At 37.9% G+C, this 22,800-nt stretch overlaps 1 protein-coding gene across 3 annotated transcripts in view; it reads left to right on the top strand.

Annotated features, from left to right (window-relative positions):
• The window catches only part of DYM (dymeclin), a 226,699-nt gene that overhangs the window by 162,997 nt on the left and 40,902 nt on the right, over nucleotides 1–22,800 (top strand). For all 3 annotated transcript variants that reach the window (XM_074855441.1, XM_074855439.1, XM_074855442.1), the window contains one exon: nucleotides 20,977–21,159. In XM_074855441.1, coding sequence (XP_074711542.1) covers nucleotides 20,977–21,159 — 183 coding nt within the window. The remainder of the gene's footprint in view (nucleotides 1–20,976; nucleotides 21,160–22,800) is intronic.

Genomic DNA, 22,800 nt, shown 5'->3' with positions numbered 1-22,800 from the left:
TCAGTCTGAGGCATATTGAGTTGACTAAATAAAAGTTGAGGCCAGATATCATTACTTCAACATACTGTGCTTCTGGAAGCCCATGTTTATGTTGTCTGTAAGAATAGCAAAGAATCTAGGAACTGAAATAACTTAAGTGTTGAAGTCCTCAAGCCCGTTCCAGCACTGTGTCCCAGCATGGAGCTAAAGAAAGGGATAGAACCGAGATTGCCTGCTCTGCCCGGGTTTATGTCTAGAGAGCAGGATTACTTAGTAGGCTATTCCCTTCATAGGTTTCATTCAGATGAGTCAAACGTGGTTTAAAAATGTGTTTCTCATTATTTTAATTCTTTTAAAATTTATTTAATTCATTTAATTTATAAATATTTTTGTTTCTTTGGTGCTGTGTAATCCAAAAGTGAATATTCATGGTACCTGGATCACAAGGGCTGAATCGTACATAAAAGTATTCTAGGTGTTGCTTATGGTCTTGTCTTCCTTTACATGCCTTTCTGCTCATTTGTGAGTAGTAGACTTTGAAAAAGAAATTATGGTAAATACTGTGCTCCTTCTTAGGGCCGGGAAGGTTATGGAAGAAAAAAGCCAGCATTAGTTGTTCTAGAATTGAGCTGTGAACATCGTATGATGGCAAGGTGCTGTGACACAGTATGCATGTGCCGTAACGCATGCACACAGGAGAGCAAAGGGAGCGTAGGTAAGATGAGCATCTCTGAATTTCTGAGTGCTAAAGCATTCAGAAAATACAGTATTTCTACTGTACTTTGTTTTCATGACTGTAAAATCCTATGGTTTTGACCTAATATATAGTCTCTAAGCTGCTGATTATTGGTGGTACTAAGTAAGACTATACTGGGATTCCTCTTTACTAAGTTTCTTGTGCTCTTTTTGTGAGTACCTGCTGCAGACTGCCGTCAGGTCTCTGATGTGCCAACAACGCTGCAGGTGTCTTGCTGTGAACTCGAATAAGGAACTGACCCAGTTGGCTTTTACATTGTTGAGGCTTTCTGGGCTTCGAAAAAGAACAGAGTGAGTTGTTTTGTTTATTAAGGCTGGGCCAGTTTCCTGATAAACTGTAGTCAATGTGATGGGGTTCAGGAGCAGGATGGAGAAGCCAGCAGGGAAGAGAGAACCCCCTCTGTCATCAAACCATCATCTCAGAGACAGAATCCTTGGTTAGACCAATTCTCATGCTACTTCATTTACTAGTTCTTTAATAAGCTTTATTATTAAGCATTATTTTCATAGTAGCAATGACCTGTTTTGGAATACCACACTTTGGTTCGGTTGGTCCTTGTCTGCTAGAGATCCAGGCTTAAATAAATGGGAGAAATCCACATAGGTTTTTTTTATTGCTTTCTTGCATTCAATGAAAGCGCATTTTCCAAAATTTTTAACAAACAAGAAAACTGGTAATACAATAATTGAGAATTTTGCTTCTTTCAGTTCAAATCAAGACAAATTACTTAAGTAAACATATCAATGATTTTCTTTTTGTTGTAATTTTATTACAGCTTAATGTAATTTGTTTAAATCATAGGTACTTAACAGCATAACAGGAGGCATGCTAACTTCCCTTGAAAATTGCACATCAGACCTGTTGTTGGAGCTACCATCTATGCAAACAGTTACTTTTTAAGCATTTCTTAGCATTGGCTGTGATTTTCAAGCACTTCAACACTTGTTATACTGCAGCTGGTAACGAGGGATTCTCATTAGCTATTTCTAGGGAGGGAGGGGATGGAGAAGGAGAGAGAAAATTTTTAATTTTGGCAAACTTATGTCAGAGGTTCAGAATTCTCTCACTGATGTAATAAAAAAAATTTGCTTAATGAAAAATTGAGGAAAATAAAAGTCAAATGTAGGAATAGTTTTTAGATTCAAATAGTTTGGCATGCATCATCACTTGAGTCTGTATTTGGATACATAGTTTTTGATTTGGTTTCTAAATTTATTTCAACATCATCTAATGCAACACAGGGACAAGGGATTTTGTGTCAGTGGGAACCCAAATTCTTGTTTACTGGTGGTGGGCGTGAAAGCTTAGTAGTTAAATGAAAACTCCTTGGAGCACTTTTTGAGAATCATTCAACATCCAGGGTAGGTTCCCAACAGCCTTCAGTTGCTTTAATGGAATAATATTAACAGAAAATAGTGTAGGTAAGATGATTACTCGCCACATAGGAAAAATTCTAAAACTCACTTCAAATTAACTTTTTTTTTTTTACCCATCTAAATTTTGGCTATAAAAAATGCATTGTTCTATCCAGATGAAGCTTAAACGTGTTAGGAACAATTCTAAAAATAATCCCACTTAGTGCTGAAATCTTCAAGAATTTCATATATAGGACTGTAACTTAACCAGCACTTTGATGGTGGAGGAATATCATCAGTGATAGAAACAATGTGCTGTAGTGTTAGACTTCTCATGTTTACAGATGTACTCTTGTGAATACATGAAGAGCTGTCCTTTAACCCCCTATCCGAAATCTGCTGTTTCTGTGTTAGTTAAGGTACAGAAATAAATGCATGTTGGCAATCCAAAGGGAAAAATGTAAAGAACATGAATGCAGTGGGCTCTGTGTGTGTGTACATATAGATACATATGAAGTCCTCAGTAGCAAAGCCTGGTGGTACTGGGAGAGTTCCTGACCAGAGCTGACTCTTTTCCTGGCTCCTTACCAATCCAGTTAAATCTACCTGCTGTGTGGAGCTGGTGTTACACGGCGCCTTGGAATTCTGTGAATGTCAAGGAGGTTTTTCTCTTAATAACAAGAATTAAACTTTGCATTTTGGTGATGAGATTTCTATATTTCTTTTTTCCTTCTCAGTTTGCGCTCCATAATGGGCTAAGTGAAGTCCAATATTTAGATTCTTCTTTGATTTATCCTTGATTTATATGGTAAATAGAAAACAGCTGTCTATTTAAGCATCTAGTTCTTGAAACTACTAGGCCCCTCAAGCATCATCTGGAAATAATGTAGCTTGTAAAACAAAGCTAAGAAGAAAAAGCAATGTTTGTTTTATGTGGGATGAACGACTTCAGTTGGGGTCCTTCTAATTCGGCCATTATGAGGGTTATTAAAAAGCAGTATTACAAAAGTGGTTTCAACAAAAAGAAGGTTTTTTGTAACTTGTATCTTGTTATTGAAGTTGATTATATTCAAAGCTGCAAGTACTTCATAAATAGTCCTTCATTTTTAGTTTCTCCAAAAGAGAACCAACCTAATATCCATCCTATACATGGGTTGATGTTAAAAAAGTTCCCCTATTTCATTTACTCCCTAGGAAGAAATTGTCTTTTATACGTAAGGGCTCCATATTTATCTTAGAAATTTGGATTTGCTAAAGAGTAGGTAAAATAAGGTCTATGAACTATTAGCTGTCTCTTAAACATAATGAAACAAATCTAAAATCTATAAAATTTCTGGATTCAGTTACATTACAGTGGATGAAAGATGTAGTACCATAAATTCAAATTATTGAAGTCAGCCTTATTTTCAGTATATGCAGTTTAGTCATGGCCTTGCTAAATAACTAAAACAAAATTAATGTTCTAGAAATATGTAATATTAGCTGTAGACTAAAATCTTTTATCCATTATATTTGTCTACCATTACATTGTCCTGCATACAAATCCTTTTCTGTCCCTTTCATGGCACAAACCATAGTTTTTTTCATGTAATAATTTGGTATTTCAGTTAATGTTATGGGATCTTGTGTTGAAGGCATATTTTTATGAAGGATGCCTTGCAAATAAGTTAATGATTTCAGCCTATCTAGCATGTAGAAAACAAGTATTTAATTTACTATCAATTTGAACAATATTTGAACTGTAAATAAATGTTGTGATGTTTTGGGGTACTTTAATATGTTCTGTGCTTACGTATCTAATGTTACATTAGATATGCTGCAGGTCTATCTGATTTTCTTAATTATCTAAAGAACTGGTTTAATGCAGAACTCTGCCACCAGACATAAGTGTTTTCCTATAAGTGCGTGCTACCGTGAAGAAATAGGAAGTCTTCCCTGTGATCATCTGATGACTTTAGTAATGATGCAGAAATGAAATTAAACCCACTTCCAAATAAACTGGTCAGCCCTAATAGAGTTACTGTGATGCAATTAACGTTGTTTGGCTGGTAGTCTGTAAAAATACTGCTTAGTGGTAACTGCTGTGAACGTACAAAATGCGTATTACTCAGTTTTAGCAGTAGAACTGAATGCGCTGTTGTCAGAATGGGAAATTTTTACCAAATTAAATCAAGACTTCTAATTGAGAGATGTCCATATTTGTCAAATACTGGGGCGGAGCGGGGGGTGGGGGAGGTGCGGAAGGGGTTTATTTTGTCACAATGTTTCTTCAAAACTCAGAAGCCACCTACTTTTCACCAAAATCACTGCCTAGGTCTCTTTAGTATTCTTTTTGTCTATATTTATTTCCATTTTTATATGTCACTGAGTAACTTGGTAAGATTTTTTTGATTGCATTAGCCATGCAGTACTCTAAAAAGCTTCATTTTTGTGTGTGAATTTTTAGATCCTTTTGTTGTCTACTGTAATAAACTTAAAATATGATTATACAAGAAAATTTTTTTAGGATGTTATTCACTGAAGGTAATACAGAGTAAGTCAATGTAATATTTTAATGTTTTTATATGGTATGTGGATTCTAGCAATTGAAGTTGCATTTAAGAGGAGAATCACCTTGTTTTGCACTAAATTACTTTTTTTTTGATTACTCTGAGTTGATGGCTTATGAACAGAAGTGACATTTGCAGTATCAGGTTATTCTCGGGTATTCCTGTCTCCACTCCAGTATTGAGCCAGAGGCCTATAAATACCTTTTCTAAATATTAGTCATACCCTCCTTCAGATGAATTATATTTTAGTTTAAAGAATATTACTCCTACCTAATCCCCCTATTTTTATATCATAAAAAAAATAGTATTTTCAGAACAGACTGAAATAACCAGCCTAGCCCAAATCTAAAGCAAGCTTTTGTATTAAGTGATAGCCAATTTCTGCATTTCTGTATGAATTCTTAATCATTTCTTTACTTGAAATGTATTGGAAACTTTCCTGAGAAAATGGTGCATAAATTATCCTTAAACAGAAAGAACGAACAATCCTAAAACCCTATGATACAGGTGTTGGTGAAGTTCAGTCTATTTAAACTTCCGTGTATTAGTATGAAGGACTAATAGTTATTTGCAGTTGGCCTTTGCATTATTGTGTCTTTTAATAGTGTGATTGAAGGTGTTTTGGACAAATACATTGAAGAATATCGAGATATTCTTCAAAAAGACCTTCTTTCATTGTTCAGGAGTTCCACAGAAGTTTTATGGGTGCCTGGTATTTGTGTTACACAGATTGCATTAAGCCTTATTTTTCTTAGAAGTTCTTAATATTTGAGAAGATAAGGATGAAAATTGCTACCTTTTTCAAGAAAAGGAAAATGTAGTGTTGCAGCATCTTATGATCATCTAATTGAAAATCTTTTCATTCTTCAGATTTATGAGACATGAGAACAAATTTGAAGAAGTGGGAAGTACTTCTGACATTAGTAATACAAATACCTACTAAAGTCTTCTTAAAAAACAGTTATTTTGGTCATTACGTCCATTTGAAGAAAGCCAAACATGAACATCATAATTTTTTACTTATTTTCCTCCTTTAATAGTTATATAGGTTTAGGGCATTGTTATTTTGCAGTACAGGGTATGAATGATGGCATTTGTTTGCATTTTTGTACTCAAAAGACATGTTTTTGATAAGACCACTTAAACGAGCGTCCTTTAAAGAGATGATTAAGCTAACGAAGACATGAGAGCTTGTTTTAGAAATGGCTGAGCACTATCTCAAGGTCCCTTCACGTCTCCCCAGATTAAGCAGTAGAATTTTGTACGCTGATTTTTCTACTGTGCATCTACTTGTGCTGCATTTGAGAGATCTGTCAGCCTGATGGAATACAGGGGTTTTAGAAGGGCCCGAGGTGTACTACAATGTAAGCTACAGACAGAATATGTGATCTATTAAGAGATAGACTTCACAACCCTCTCTGTAAATACTGTTTATTACTGCCTTGTAAGCCAACATTTGCGAACTCAGACAGTGACAAATTTTTAAGTGCTTGGATGAAAAAAGTAACAGTACTGATCTTTTGAAGCATCCTTCTTTGCTGATTTGGTCTTTAGACACTTTTCCTGCTGCCTCCTTCACACAAGTGGGTTGTTCAGAGCTTTTCCGGAGAAGCTGATGACTCTGGATGGTTCATTTTTGTCAAACCTCCATAGACAAACAGAAAAACCCGATGCAGTAGCTCTCCAAAGAGTAGAATTTATTTTTGTAACTGCTATGTATTTCAACAATGTAGTAAACCAAACTTTCAGTGTTCCTAAAGCAAGGTTTTGATTGAAAAAATGTAGTGCTTAAAAACCAGAAGTATGTTACCATATGTTATAAACATCCCAGTAATTCTTTTTTTAAACATGCAGCCATATAAAGTAAAGGAAATGGATGCAGAAGGAAGTCTGTTCAGACCCTTTTAGGCTGTTTGGTACTAAATACTTAATTGGAATTGGAATCTTTTTATGAAACTTTTTCTATATGAGATATTGGTGAAACATGAGAACTTTTTGATGTTGCACTTTCTGTTTCCAACTTCTTCATATTTGATCAGGGACACTTACGGACTAACCAGTGAAGTTTTTGGAACTCTTTTAGTTGTTTTTAAAAGATCAATCCATTTATATTGAAGGGTAGTAAATAGTTATTTTTTAAAAATAGCATAACAGAGATCTTTAGATTCCTTCATTGCAGATATCTATGATTCAGAATTGGAAGGACAGTCAGAGAAAATGGGAGAAACGAAGGTGAATCAAGACTTAGTGATTGTGAAAAAGATGCTAAGAGGAAGATAGTGTGCTTCAGACTGTGGATAAAATCATGCATGAAATTGTTCAGCTGTCAAACTGCTGCTCAAATCTGTCTGAACTGAAACATGAAGAAGTTAAAATGGGACCATTTTTGACCTCTGCAGAGCCACATTTATTCTAGTTGTGTCCAAGTTACAGAAGCACGATCTCATCAACTTACAATTTATCTTCTTGGAGAGATATTATTCCCCTGAACAACATATCGTGCTGTCTCACCGAGGGCAATTCCCCCACTAATGGCTGTTGTTAATATTACCTGTAACGTCATGCAAGTTAACTGCTGTTAATTGGCAGAGTGGGTGAGCAGAGAACCAAATGATGGTATGAAGGAAAAGAGAATATTTTAAAGGGAATGAGTCAAGTAAGATTGAAAGACAGTCTTGGTATGAAGTGAAAAAGAAAAAGGTTTGGAGAAGGAAAATAATTGATATAGGCAGAAATTCAAAACAAAAATACCCTGCCAAGGCTGGTTCCTCTCCTGCTGCACATGAGAAGTGTCACATGGAGCAAAATAAGCCACTTACTGAAAACTGATTCCATCATCGCCTGGCCTGAAAAGCAACATTAAAGAAATGTAGAATAGAGAATTTTGATTTTATTTATCCCTATTGACAGTGTGGGATTCTTGGTCTCTGTGAAATAACTTCGTGGGAAACCTGTTGAAACATGCAAAGAGTGTATTTAGAAGAAATAGAAATTTAGAAGAATCTCTGTTTTTCATGTTTATTGAATTCTATACAGTCACTCTGATGTTTTTCACAGGTGTAATTGGAGAGATAAACTTTTATTTTCCTTTCATGTAACCAGCGATTTCTCTTAAGTTTCTTATTTCTTTGTAGTTTAGGAACAAAGCAACATAGAGGAATACATTGCACATTTCATACACTAAATCAGTTTTTGTAAATAGGAATTCTTCCACAGAATTGGTTAATTACAGAAACAATAACCCAGAAATTGGACAAAAACTATCAATTCTTAACATGCTGTGGGTTAGATACAAACATGATGGTTAAAGGACTCTGATGATAGTTATGTGAACTTGTAATTAAATTGTATCTTGACACATACCAATTGAGATAAGGGGAAGCCTGTGCTTTCAGTCTGATGTCTGGCTTTTGAGAGTTTAACCCTGCACCTTTAATTTTAAAGCAACAACAGGAGACATTTTGGATTAACACATAAATAAATACCCTTTTTTTCCTGGATTAATACCAACATAAAATTTTCTAATGTTTTTCAAGGGGAAAAGAAATTAAAAAAAAAAAAAGGAAAAGCTAATATTCATGTTCTACATCTGTTTTCTGCCAGTGAAATACCAAACATAAAGCATTTCAGGGAAGTATCTTTTAAAACATTCATAACAAAGAAAGACTCTAATATATTACCATTATTTAATCCTACTATGTTCTTATCCCAAATGCTGTTAGAAGATGTCTGTGATTGCTTGTGCTGCTCTGAAAAAAGTTGAGACAAGTAAGATTTTTTTTTTTTAATTGCCCTTCAGATATGTTGTTGGAACATGGTGGAGGTTTTCCAGAACTACTCTTGCACATATTTAGGCTTCAGCCCAAGCTGAGTGAGCTGCGGCCTGCTCCTGAAGTACATGACTTCTTCTTCAAAGACACTCTGTTCTGCTGCATTTTTCTTGGTATCAGACTGGTACAGCATGTGCAGAGGCCAGCATGTTAACCCAAACCAACTCTTGACCTTAGAGAAACTGTTTACTAATAACAAAAACCAACCATCCTATTCAAGAGAAAAGAAGGTGGATGGTAATATTACAGGTTAGATTTAGTTTTTTCATTGCAATAGGAATCAAACTCTTAAGTATATCTCTTTTCTCCAGATAAACTGAAAAGAGAATGGATGTTGTGGTTCCTAAAGGCAAGTTGTTAAGCTACTCACCAGCAACTTATCCGTGGCACTTGCGAATAAATCAGATGCTTACTCAATGCAGAGAAAAAAAAAAATTATATGAACAAATAATGGCAAGTTTTCCCATTCCCACACTAATCTTTTAGATTTTGATAAATTGAGATGGTAGGAAGAGTCATGTTACATTCCCATGGAAAGAAGCTTCACTGAATTTTTCTACAGTAAATTAGCCGTCATACCTTGTGGTGGACTCTGTTAATCAGAATCCATTAGAAAACTTAGCTTAATTTATAGGTAGACAGTCATAATGACTTACAGGGTTTTGGTGAGGAACAGCTGACTGACTCCAGGAAGGATGTACAACATATCCAAGTGCTTCTCCGTCTTTCAAACACAGTGATCTCTCATCTTGGCCATGTCTGTCACTGCTGTACTTCATGAACCAGGCTACACAAAATTAAGTTTTGTCCTAAAATAGATGAGACTTCATAAATATTTCAGGAAATTTTATTTAGTTGGATAATGAAGTTTTTATATGTTTCTATCAAGAGTGTTTTGCTTCAGTGTTTGACAAAATGTCATCTGTTGCTTACAGTTCATTTTGGAACAGGTACCTGTGTACACAGACTTCTAGAATTATTTTCTGTGAGTTTTGGGTTTTCCAAATCTCAGTTAAAGGTTTGTTTTTCAGCGTTCAGGCTATGGCTGCTGTGTGCTTCCAGACCATTCGTCAGGAAGTGGAGCAGTGGTCATCAGCTTCTGTGTTTATCAGAACTGATGCAGTGTCCAGGGTAATGTACTCGAAAAATAAGATGGAATGTAGTAAAAGCATTTAATCTAAAAGTTACTCCATTTATTTGGTTTGCCTGCTATCAGCTCTCAAAAGGCCGTTTCTCATCTCCCTTCTATTTGCATTTTATTCAGCTGGAGAGAGCAGTTCTTGAAATTTGGTTACGGAGGTTTTTCAGGCCCATCTTAGTAGAATAAATGGTACTACTGCGGGCAGTGACTAGTTTTGAAGAGGTGGTAAAATAAGAAGAAAACAAATAAAACCACTTTCTTGTATTTTATTATATTTTAATATATTATAAAATGATGACCGTAAAGCAGCATATTCCTGCTCACAACAGTTTGGGAATCCTGTACCGTAATCCCGTATCAAGTATCCGTTATCTGGGACCTGACATTTTTTGTCATGCACTGCTAGTATTTAAGGGGTTAGAACATGGAAAGAATACTGCACTGTCATCAAAAGTTCACTGTGTGTGCACCATCAGCTTCTGTATGAACAGCAATGGGTTAAATCAATCTTTTCGTTTTTTTCAATTGTTATTTTTGAACATGGCTAATATTGTCAGGAGGCAGTCTACAGGGTTTTTTTTCTATTTTGTGGTTATTTTCTACTGCTACTGTATTACTCAACCCGGTTTACCTTTGCAGTGATTTTTCTTGTTTGAGCAAAGCAGGAGTCATACACTGCTGAGGCATGGGAGGAATGCTGGGTGGCCTCAGCTGTAACACCACTTCACTCACCTCCTTGACATTCCCCAAATTGTAATGATGGAAATGTCTGCTCTGTGAACTCCTTTCTTCTACCTCCCACAGAAATTTCAATAGCAATTTTCACCCTAGGGACAAGAATACAGTCTTTTGGCTGCTGAGGGTGTAGAGAGTAGCACTGACTTTTTCCACTGACATCCTCTGCGTCGTCAGGACCAGAAGGTCTTGTGCTTTGGATAGCATGGAAATTATGGAAACTTGATGCAATCCGTGTTTATTATTGAGGACCTGGATTCCACAGTCTCGCTTGTGATACTTCTTCACTTAAGTAGCGTCAAAATCATTCAGAGTGGTACTTTCAGAGGAAGACAACTGTTACAGTTCCAAGGCAATGATGGTTTCCAAATGTCATGGCAGAGGTGCTGAACCACAGAATCTCATCGGTGAGGAACCAGTGGAGAACTTGTGAATTCAGCTTCTGTGCAGTTGACAGCTTTAGCGAGGGATTGGTATTTATTCAGGTAGTTTTGATAGTTTCTCAATTAAAATTGCTTAGACATTGGAGATAGGTCTGCAAAATCTGTAGCACTGAGGGATTTTCTTGAATGACAGGAGTTGGTTCATTGGAAATATGCTCTTAGATGTATGTATATTTTGCAGTGAGTGTCATGGTTGTTACTGCCAAACATAATATCAAGGATGAAGAAAATAGTTGATAATATAGTCAGAGATGATGCTGAGGCTATAAGGAACTAGCGGATAAATTACATTGCTGTAGCTGTGGTGTACTGTATGGAGGAAAGTTTGGGAGATGTGAAGGGAAAATGTGAAGAAAACTGTTTGATTTAAATTGCGAATTTAAACATTTTTTTCTGTCTTTTTTTCTGTCTGTTTGCAAGATATAATGTTTTTCCATCTTATTCTTCTTCATGATGGGAATAAGGGCTTCTGTACTTCAGTTAAACATCATGTAGGATAAAAAGGATAAGAACCCATTCCAAACAAACATTAAAGATATGATAAGGATTCTTAAATCTGGACTTCAGTATATACTAAAATACAAGTATCAGTGCGTATGCTAGCAACTTGCCCTCCTTCAAAAAGAAGTCATCTTTAAGGAATAAACTTTTAGGTCTAGAGATTTCATTAAGTAGCACTTAACATATTAAATGCAAAAATGTGGAACTTTATGTGAGTGTTATATAAGATCTGCCATGCAATTTAAAAAAAAAAAAAATTAGGAAGTGTTGAAGTTTCAGTTCACATAGCAGTAATTACTGCATAACACCTCCAAACAGTTTTGCTGGTGACATTTTACAGCTAAGCTGCATGTATAGTGCTGGAATCAGAAACTTTTTCGCTTGAGTAACATCTTTAAAGTCCTTAAATTCTAGTCAAGGTAGACAGGTTCTGTTAATTAAAGCCTGTATCATGATGATCTATTTCCCTTTGTATGGTGGAGTTGAGGTTGCATATGGAACTTGTCCTTTCCTGTTCTACCAGTCAAACCAAACAAAATCTTCCCATACCTCTAGGGAATACTGCTTAGTTTCAAGGAGAAATGGATTCTCCATTTCCTTTCAACAGCAGGAAAATGTCATTATTATTTCGGGCATGAATTGAGAAAAATACAGGTTCACAGTTTCAATTTCAATTTTCTTAGTATGAACATTGTCGTTTTCATAGCAGCAATTGCTTCCCAGGTTTTGTGGGACCTTAGAAAATGATCGGGTTTAGTTCTACTAAATACTAGTTGCATTTTGCTGTCACGGTTGCGTGTGGTTTGGAAATACTGTGTTCTTGCTTGGACAGTCTTGGAACCTGTAGCTGGTGACCGTCAGGTATTTTTGGCACTGTGGTGGATCTCCTTATGCTGGAGCTTCTTGGTTGGCTTGGACCATTCTCTCTTGACCTTGAGTAAACACTTTCCATAGTCATTTACTTTTTCTAAGCTAGTTGGGGTGAAAATAATTTTAATTTGTCATTTTGCCATCTTGGGAAATTACTGGAGAAGGAGACTTGTCAGCCCTTTGCTTTCCAGGGTGGAAATTGAATTAGATGGGAGCTTCCCAAGAATGGAGTTTGGAAAAGCTGGGACACTGGGATGAAATGCCAAAGAGGAGGACTATCTAAAGGCCCGTTCTCTGGAACTGCACACCTTTTGCAGTCATGATACTGAATCCCAATATCACAAAAACGCCAAGGTCTGCATCTCTCCTGCACTTAGGTGCCTGTCCATCCTTTTGGGTCCAGATGGTTTCTCATTCCTAGCTTTCAAAGCAGAGGAGCCCTGTTAGTAGTTGTAGCATCACCTGGGAAGTGAAACACCTTTAGGTCACATCTCCTTAATAACCAGACTGTAAATTTGGCAAGTGTAGTCAACATCTGTTCTTCCTACTGAAGTTTTGCCATGCTGCCAGCAGAGATCCTCTGTACAAAGAGAGAATATACTTCATTCTTTGTTCAGTGAAGAAGTTACTCTTGCTAAAACTGTTTGCCAGTTAACCTCCCACGCCTCTATTAATTTCACAGAGGGGTAACCTCATACTAGGTTAAATAAACCAAAAGATTTCCTAATTGTAAAATCCTCAGTAAACAGGTAAAATGGGCACAGTGCTACGAGAGCGAAGCATCACCAAGAATCAGTAAAACACTGAGGGAGTTTAGGCCAATGTCTTAGAAATTTTTAATTGATTTGGGAGCCTAACTTTGTAGGGAGATAAGAGGATAAGTTAAAGTATTTCAGTGTGAAGTGGTTTAGGATTGGAATTTGAAAGATAGCAAGTACATGGATGGAAGAAGATGTCACCAAGAGATGAGTTGTGGATTAACTGTAGGTTGGGTGAATAATAAACACAGTGCAGTGAAGTCACATGAGAAGTACCAATAAAGTAACTGCACCTTCACTCAGATATATACATGTCCTCAGAAACAGCTTTAGATTTTCTTGGTCAGTGGCTATTGAAGTCAAACCGTGTGGCAAACAGGTTTATGGAGTATCAAAGCAGTTGAGTTTGCTACCTTGGCAGGTGTCGTTTGGTGTGTTTTCCCTTGGAGCAAACTGTTCCCAGGCTCTTTCCTCTGGGACAGGACTCACCAACACGGCATTTGCTCTAGTGTAGCCTTTTCACAGGTTGTCCTGAAGGTTTGCATCGTGATACAGGCTGAAAGTGTTATGTTTCTCTTGGGAAACATTGCATTGCAGCATGGGCTGACTTGACAAAATGGTGAAACATTGCTGAGAATCTGCTCTTTCAGCTTACTCAGTTATTCAGGAAGGCGATGATAGTGAGTGTCAGGATGGTATTTTTATTTAGTAAAGTGTCTGGCAACAAACTTTGGTCCTGGTCTGACAGCTCTACTTTCATTTCTAAGCAGTGATCAGAGATGCTGGGGTTAGTTTTTGAGGTTATATTCACCATAAGCCCTGCATTTTTTCACTTAATACCTACTTTCCCACAATTCAACATTACAGCCAAAAGTTATCTGGATTTGACATAGCACAGCCAAAGAGTATATGCCAGTAAAATAGATGAAGATAAGATTTCTGTCACCAATGGCTTGGCTTTGAAGTTCATTTGCGCATTAAATGTAAGAGCAGCTTTCTTGTGCGCTTCCTTCTTTCCCCTCAACTCTTCCAATCCTTTGGCAGAGCAAGTTTATTTTGTTGAAGGTTTTATTTTCTGCTGAAAATGCAGGAAATTCAGACAGCTCTCTTGGAAGCTCCCCAAAGCTAATACAAACAAGATACATATGCTTCTCTTAAAGTAACTAAAAATAAAGTAAATTATTTGAAACTATTTAACTGTAGAAATTCCCCTGTAAAGAGGAAAGGGAAGTTTACATCATTATAATTGTGGATGCTATTAAATTATGTTATCAAGGTGAAATTCCCTGGAGTGCCAATTTGTCTATTCCATACAAAAGAGTACATCACCCTGGAGTTTATAATAGCTGCATTACAGGCAGGCGTGGAAGAGCTAACTACTGAATGTTCAAAAACATAGTCATTTGAAGTATTCCTTAGCATGCATAAAGCTGGCTTAAAAAAATGTAATGGAAAATGAACTGAAGCTGTCTGTTCATCTCGACCTTTTGTGGATGCAGCTGGTGGATCTGAAACAGTTTACCACATTTTTCCTCCTTGTTTCTCCCTGGTAAAAGGAGGAATGGCAGGAGCTTTCTGTTTGGGGTTAATTCGACATTCTTAGTCTTTTTGATATGTGTGAACTATTGGTGTGTGTATCCTTTTGTTTTCCATTGTTGACAAAATTGCCTTTAAAGTCGTATCTGCGTCATGAAGGAAGCAGTTGTTTACGATTACAAGTTTTTTATGTTTTATATTTGCAAGTTATATTTTGGGGGGGAATCTCACTGAAAATATTACGTGTGATTATAGTGAGGCATCGTGGATAAGGGCTCAGAATGAAGATAAGCCATAATTAAGGTTGCCTGTGCAACCTTCACCCTCACCTTCCCTCTATTCCCTCATCCGTATGGTAGCCTTCAGCCTCAGGTCTGAGGATGGGTGTTCCTCACCGCATGGATGCAGCAGCACAAAGGTGACACAGCCCTGCCTAGTACACAGAGTGCCGTACCTGCTGCGTGCTGCGCCTTCCTCTGACTCTTCCTCTGCACTACCCGGCTGAGAGGGGAGGACTGGACTTGGAGAGAGGCAAAGGGAGCGAATGACCTTGAGGGGGCAGTCAGAGCTAGTTGGGAAAGTGGAGAGTTGGAGATGGTTTTGCTGCTCTGAATTGTGGAGTTGCTAGGAAGGAAGCTATTAAAGCATCTCAAGCTAAAGCGCCTTTAAGTAGCTGCTTGACAGCTTTTGCATACTGTATGCCTTCTCGCTCTGCCAGAGAGGGGTCTGCAGTGTCAGTAATTGTGAACTAAATCCACTGAGCTTCAAAATAAAGAAACTTGCACTTTTAGAAATTCAAATGTCAGGGCGTCCTGTTACCAGCAGCAAGATACCACTCACTAAAAGCCATTCATTGTAATAAGCAATAAGTCAGAATTGTGTTTGGACATGTTTTTTTGTCAGCCTGCATTTCCAGCATGTATTTCTTCTGCTATTATGAGTGACATTTCCACTTTATTTTATCAGGTTTCTTTGGATTAAGACATCACTGCAGTGTGCCTTTCCTATTTGTTTTTTTTTAGCCCTATTTACATTGTGCAGTTGTAGGGTATTGCGTTACCCATCCCTGCTCGGGTTTTGGTTTTTTAGGCAGATAAGCTTCTTCCTGCTCAGATTGTGCTAACTGTATAACTGCCTTTTTGATAGCGTTTGTCATCGTGCCACTTCAACAGGCAGAAACCTCTAGCAGTTGTTTAGCTGAAAGTATCAGTTGGCTGGAAAATTGCTGCAATGTGAATGCACAGGGAGAAGTGGGGCTTTTTTAGTAGGCAGTAGGGTCCTGGATGTATACATGTATTGGTGTCTACTGCATAGCATCATTCATATGGATCCCACCACGAAGGAGAAGGTGCACTGTTAGATCTCTGATTTTTAAAAAAGTTGCGAAGTAGACCTGGTTAATCTTACAAATTTTTGTTGCTTTGGATTGCCAATTACTATACATCAGGTAAAAAGGAGAACAAAAATGTTGCATTTAAGTGAATTCTAGCTCACAATAAATAAATACATAATCATATTATAGTACAGCATGTGGACACGATATGAGACTTAAGTTTGGGCACTAGTGCTTTTTAGAAACATAGAATAGAGTCATGGAATGGTTTGGGCTGGAAGGGACCTTTAAAGGCCATCTAGTCCAACCCCCTGCCATGGGCAGGGACATCTTCCACTAGACCAGGTTGCTCAGAGCCCCGTCCAACCTGGCCTGGAATGTTTCCAGAGATGGGGCATCGACCACCTCTCTGGGAAACCTGTGCCAGTGCCTCACCACCCTCAAGAGAAACCAATTTCTTCTTTCTAACTAGTCTAAATCCACCATCTTTTAATTTAAAAGCATTCCCCCTTGTCCTAGGGCTACCGGCCCTACTGAAAAGTCTGTCCCCATCTTTCATGTAGGCTCCCTTTAGGATTGGAAGGCCTAAAGAAAACTGATAATTATTTCCTTCCTCACCCTGAAATCAAGACCAGTATTTCCTTGATTTCAGCTTACTGTCACTGCTGGTAACTGGTAGCCGGCAGTTGAACAGTTAACCCAGCTCAGGTTGCATGGCCACGATGGGATGGGGTGGGACAATCGCAGAGAAAATGGCTTCAGTGAGACTACCAGAAATCTTTAAAAATGTTCCTTTCTCTGAAACTTGATACAGAGTTACTTCATCGTCAAAGGCAGCCTCATGTCCACCCTTGCTTATAAATGTCTCTTCATAACATTACAAGTGACTGAAATTCTGATTTTCAAATGACATATTATTTTCCCTATAAACTAGCCTAGGAGGAAAGAAAACAGAAATCAGAATAACTTTGTCTCAGTTTTTATTACAAGCCATGAGTACAAGCCATTTTAGTACAAGCCATGATGGGTGGTTAAGCAAAATTAACCTGAATGACACATGGACATGCCTCCCTTTTTCTGCTAAGAATTGTTAACATTTAGAGGCTGGGGTTTCACATTCATTCATACTAGAACTTTTTAAACAATTTCTTTATAAAAATTAAAATTTAATTTTAAATTAAAAGGATGAGCACAAATTAAGCAGGTTTTTGATGACACTGAGTTCTCACATTCTCCACTGACAGTGATTCAACTGCTTTATCTTTTGATGGGTAAATATGCCTGTAAGGAACCTAACTGTGAGCACATGCCTGGGGTTTGGTGTTTAGGCTGCTTCACTTCTGATATTTTATAAGCCATATACTTTTCAACTGTTTTTACACATCTGTGTCATTCCAGCAGTATGTAAGTATTGAATTCTTTGGAAGTCTTTGCCTAGGAGGATGTCATGCTAATTATTAATTATACTGCAGTAAGGAAAGCAACAGTATTCCAGGATGGTCAGAGATGAGAGCATTCAGCTCTTCCCAGAGTTTGTCTTGGCTTTGCACATTTGTGTGTTCCTTGTTAGTGTTTATCAAACTCAAATTATTTTTCTCCAGATAAGGTTCTCATTCCTGCTCTTGTCGTGTTTTCATATGCATCCTCTTAGCTTGTTTCTGTCCTCCTTTCTCTGGCATTATCATTTGTTTGTTCCTTGTTCTTTTAACAAGAGAGACTCACACTACCCAGAACTGTACCTGGATCTCTTGCAGCTGTCGCTGCCTGGTTTGTTCCCTGTGCAACTAGAACATGACCAAGCATCTGGCTTTTTGCCTTAAAAATAAAAATCTTTGCCAAATAGTACCACATTAATTCCTACCCTGAGAAGGAACCATGAGGTGGTTATCTAGGATTATCCACAGTAATATTAGTGCTGTGCCTACACTCCCATCCCTTCTGTAGGCATGGTTTCCATCTCAAAAAATTAGTACCAAGCTTTAGCTTCCAAGTTTCTTTTAAAGATGGGTATAATTATTTCTGTGGGCATAAAGAAAAAAAAAGAAGGGGGAGGACTGGTACTCATCAGTGTCGACAGAGGCAGCTGAGGTCTGTTTTGTAAAGGAATACTGTAATAATCTTAAATGTGAATGCCACATTGAATTTGTCAATTGTAAGCAATAGGAAAATGCCTTTACTTTTAACTTGTCTCATTTAAATGTCCCGTTTAATAGATTGAAACTTGTCTACGTGTCCCCCCAAAATCAATATCTGGCCTTTCTTTTCATATAACAGCTAATTCAGTCAAAAAATTAGTCTTACAAGGTTGCTGTGGATGATGTCCTTGTCTTGGTCATACACATTCAGTATTTCAGCTGCGTTCAGCTGGTCTGAAAGTTAATATGCAGGGTGATAAACTACTTCTCTTCAACTGCAAAATGTTTTTGTAACCTTATTTATATCTGTTGTGACGCCATGTCTAGAGGCAGACGCGCTGTAGCTTGATACTGGTGATACAGAGCAACAAAAGCACACAGCATTTTATCAGCTCTTACAGCATTTCTCCATTGTCTCATCCAAACGTTGTCCTTGGCTTTCTGCTTGTTTTTTCCTGTTTTGAAAACTTTTAAGCCTTTACAAATGCTTAATCACTAATTATAGGAGCATACAGCTCTCCAGACAACATATATGCAATACTGGGATTTCGTCCCACTCCTCTGTCTTTTATGGAGTTCATTCTTCTTCTAAATTATTCATTTGGTGTAGTCAGTTATGGGTAAAAATCGACACTGTAGTTCCTGGATTTCTTCAGTTTGGTCCCAGGTTCTTCACCTGGAACATGGTAGCTGAAAAACAGATGCTTCATTCTATCCATCAGCTTCTAAAAAATTAAATATAATTACTCAGCAATAACCTCTGGTAACTTCTAATTGTTTGAAACTGACCAATAGCAGAGTCTGCCTTTTCTTGAAATAACATGTTTGGAAATGGTTAGCAACACTTTCTGTTTGAGCTAGCTGTATGCCTGGGTTTTAAGGTGAACATATTTTATTAAAAAGCATTTAGTTTTTGAAAAGCAATTGTGTGGCTTGTTACCTTTCTGGTAACTAGATAGATCTGACTTGATCCTGAATCACAATGTTTCTGTAAAAGTAGTGTATTCTGTATTTTAGGGTAGTGTCTCAGCCACTGGGTCATCCTGCTGCATCAAGAATTATACCAATACTCAGAGCTTATTGAGAGCCACAATGATATCCCATATTCTGAATTAAATCCAAGTTTATAGGCACATACCACTCCACGGAGGAGTTAGCCAGGTCTGGATTTTTCTTCAGATTCCTGCTGAAGCAATTATTTCAGGTTTTATCCAATATATTGCATTATACACATTTCACAGCATCTAACTGGAATGCTCTCTCATGGCACACTAACTAGGAAACTACAGGCAGAGGAATCACCTGTGTTTTGAATGCAGGGATTGTTTCTGTCATAGAAGAATGTGATCCCATTGACAGGCTAAGTAGCTGCGGTGATCAGCTTTGTAAGGGTTTCTGCCAACATTGTTAGCTACACTACAACAGTACTTCAGGCAGCTGAAGCAAAGCTATTAAAAAAGAAGAGGAGATTCTCACATTTGGAAAAAAATCTATAACCTCCACAGTCAGTCAGACATCATTGCTAAAGAAGAATATTTCATTGTAGTGTGTACACCAAATATTGTTCTTCAGACAAGAATTTCAAAAGGCTTTCATCACTTAAATCTCCTGTGTACTCGCAGAAGACAAGCGGTGTGGATAGCCAGATCAGTGCTCTGTGAGGATGGGCACTGCCTTCTCCATGGTCCTCAGCTCTCTAGAAGAGATGGAGGAGCAGGTTAGGGCCATATTGACACTTGCAGGAAGAAATGTATCTTTGTTTTCTATTGAAAGTAGCCAGAGCAAAGTGGTAGCAAAGAATTTTGCTCTTTATATAAGTCTAACCAGGATAATGACACGTTCCTGTGTCCTGTTCTGCCTTGGTAAGAGCATATATCTGACAAGTGATGATTCCTACAATGCTACCTTATAGTAGAAAATAACTCAACTATGTACAGATTCACTGACAGTCCAACAAAATGCTGTTGTACGTACAGCCTCTTTAGGAAGGATTTAAGTGCCTTATGATACCTCAGAAAATGACTGCTTTGTAGGCAGTTGGCGAAAGGAAATGCCAGTGGTTTCAGTGTTCGTACTAAGCCGAAAAACTCAAGCTGGTTTGGTATGATTCACGTTCTTGCCAGACCTGTAAAGTCTCACAGTCCAATGTTTGATGTGGTGGAGAGACCTAACGACACAAACAAAGTAGATTTGCCTTTTTTACCTTATCCCAAGGGAGGAGAAACAGCTCTCCAGTCTGAACAGCCGTATCAGGCATATCCTGGTGTGCAGCCCAGGCAGAGAAATCCAGAAGACTAGCAGGGGTTCACATGCCAGCTTGTTTAGCTTAGAAGGTTTCAGTTTCAAAATCATCAGGAATGGTTTGTCAAAAGGCATTGACAAGATAAAAAGCTCTACAAGTTTATCTTGAGCATTAAAGCTTAGTGCGCCACAAAAGGAGATTTCTTTTTCCGTTTATTACAAGTATTCTTTAATGCCAAAAAAATACCAAAAAATAAGCTGGAGACAAAATCTGGAGAACGGTGGCAGATGTTCAGGGTGCAGTGGGTTTTGATCCAGTGAGTCTTCTTTCTCCTGTCTTTGCTTTTCTCTTTCACCAGCCACTTTTTGTTTTTCTGCTTTTTTTTTTCTCTCTTCTTCACCCTATCCCTCTTCCCTAAGCAGGGACTCAACAGAAAATGTATTAAATTAAATGTATGCTGGTGTGCTTTTACTTAGCATGGGAAGGGTTGAAAAGACTGAAGTTTGCTTAAACCTGAGCAAATCTGGCTGATTACGGTATGTTAATGCTTTTTGGCATGAGATGGCAGCTCCTGTTGAGACAATCAATCCATGAAGCTGAATACTGGAGTGCAGGGCATTTCGGTTACAATTCTGGTTATTACAGGACAAAACAGATCTCTTTCCAGATACAGGCATGCCAGATTTGCTCACCATTGAGACGTTAACCAGCTAATACCTCCATTAGTAATAATTACCTGTGCGCTGTCTTTAATATCTGATATATTTTACAATGGAAAAGGGCAGACTAACCTTTTATTCCTTTCTTTAAAGGCACAAGACCTGAATGTGATTGAGGAAGTGATCCGAATGATGTTGGAGATCATCAACTCCTGCCTGACAAATTCTCTTCATCACAACCCCAACTTGGTGTATGCACTGCTTTACAAGCGGGATCTGTTTGAGCAGTTTCGAACTCACCCTTCCTTCCAGGACATAATGCAAAATATAGATCTGGTGAGTGATACATTATTTAAGGGATGCTTACACATTGTTATTTGAGCTCTTTATCCTTTTGAGAGGTGGAAAATATTCACCATCTCTATCAGTTTGTTTTAGAAAGTATTAAAATTATGAGTTTCTCAACATTTCTGGGCCTCCCCTGTGGCTACTTCTGGTCCACATCTTTAACTCAGCAGAGAGCCAGGGGGATTTGGGATGCCTCTGGTAAGGAATGCCCAAGCTGTGACACATCTTTCAGTCCCCTGAGGAAGGACAGCATCAGCTTCCTTTAACTGCCCCTTGTTAGAAACCTGTCTGTCAGGGGAGGAAAAACAGATATTCATCATCAGCCAGTCTTTTTCTTTTCTCTTACTCCCGTCACCTGCCTATTAATGAATACAGGGAATTTTTTAAAAATAGCTAAGAGCAGGCATTCAGCTACCTTATTCCTTGGGCTGTGTCTGAATGTGTGTTGCTTTCACCCGCAAAATGTCTCTGCACAGCAATCCCATTGGGTAAGTAAGTGTTTTAGAAGAAGGCAAAAGGAAATATCTGTGGATCAGAAGCTGTTTCTGGTGTGGCTCTCCATGGAGTATGACTTTGGAAAACAGTTAGTTGTTTAATTAATTACTGCTGCATCTGATAGTGGCTTTCATGTTCATATTGAGAACCTGGGTAATGATTCCAGCTAGAATATAACAGATTTTAAGTGCAAGAAATACTTCTCTGTCCTCTAGTTGGTATTTGCAGAGCTGAGCAAAGCTTGAAGGCGCACACCATGACTGCTGGATGCGAAATACTGGCAGGGGAGGTTGAACAGGATGCTGTATTTCTTGCTGCAGTGAATAACACATCTTTTCAGCATGAATAAAATTATGCTGAGGTTCTGGTTTGATCTGCTTTTATTTTAAAATATTACAAAAGATTGACAGATTTCTGATGATCCATAAAGGAAAGTAATTCTAAATGTCGAACTGAAATCCTGCTCTGTACCTACCTCTTCCTCTTCTGTTCTCACTTCATATTTTCTGGTCATGCAAGAGCTTGGAGAGCAGAGGATTCGGAGCTCAAAAATCTCCAAACTTTTGGCAGCTGCAGCCTACAGCCAGCGTGATACTGCCTGGATGATTAGGACAGGATGTCTTCAAGTTGTGTAAAGAGAGGATATGGTACAGTGAAGACGACAGTCATCTTCATTTCTGACTGAGATAGGGACCTTCTCTGGTTACTTGTCCAGATGCAGGAAAAGTGGTGGTGGCCAGATCCTTCTGCATGACAGCTCCGTGCCTCCCACAGATAGCAGCATGTCCTTTCCTTTGTAACACTTAAATGTAGGTTTTCCTCAACAATTTAAACAAATCCTCCCCAAAACTATTTAATATTGGGTTACAGCATAATGCCAGTTACATTCAGAAACTATTTAAAGCTTTCCAAGGGAGCATGTTGAATTTTTAAATAGCTCCTTTGTTAGAGAAGCGAGAATGTCAAAAAAAGATATTTTTTTTTTTAAATGTACCTGTCACCAGCTGGCAAGTGGTGAGAGCTGTCAGGCTTGCAGATCTGAATAAAAGATTAGATTCAGCTGACTCCTCTTCTACCCTGTCACATCCTCCACTTCATACACAGTATCGGCAGCACTACCATCCTGGACAGAAC

The sequence above is a fragment of the Strix uralensis genome, chromosome Z (assembly GCF_047716275.1).
Source record: "Strix uralensis isolate ZFMK-TIS-50842 chromosome Z, bStrUra1, whole genome shotgun sequence".
Lineage (NCBI taxonomy): Eukaryota > Metazoa > Chordata > Aves > Strigiformes > Strigidae > Strix > Strix uralensis.
This window is presented reverse-complemented; position numbering and strand designations above follow the sequence as displayed.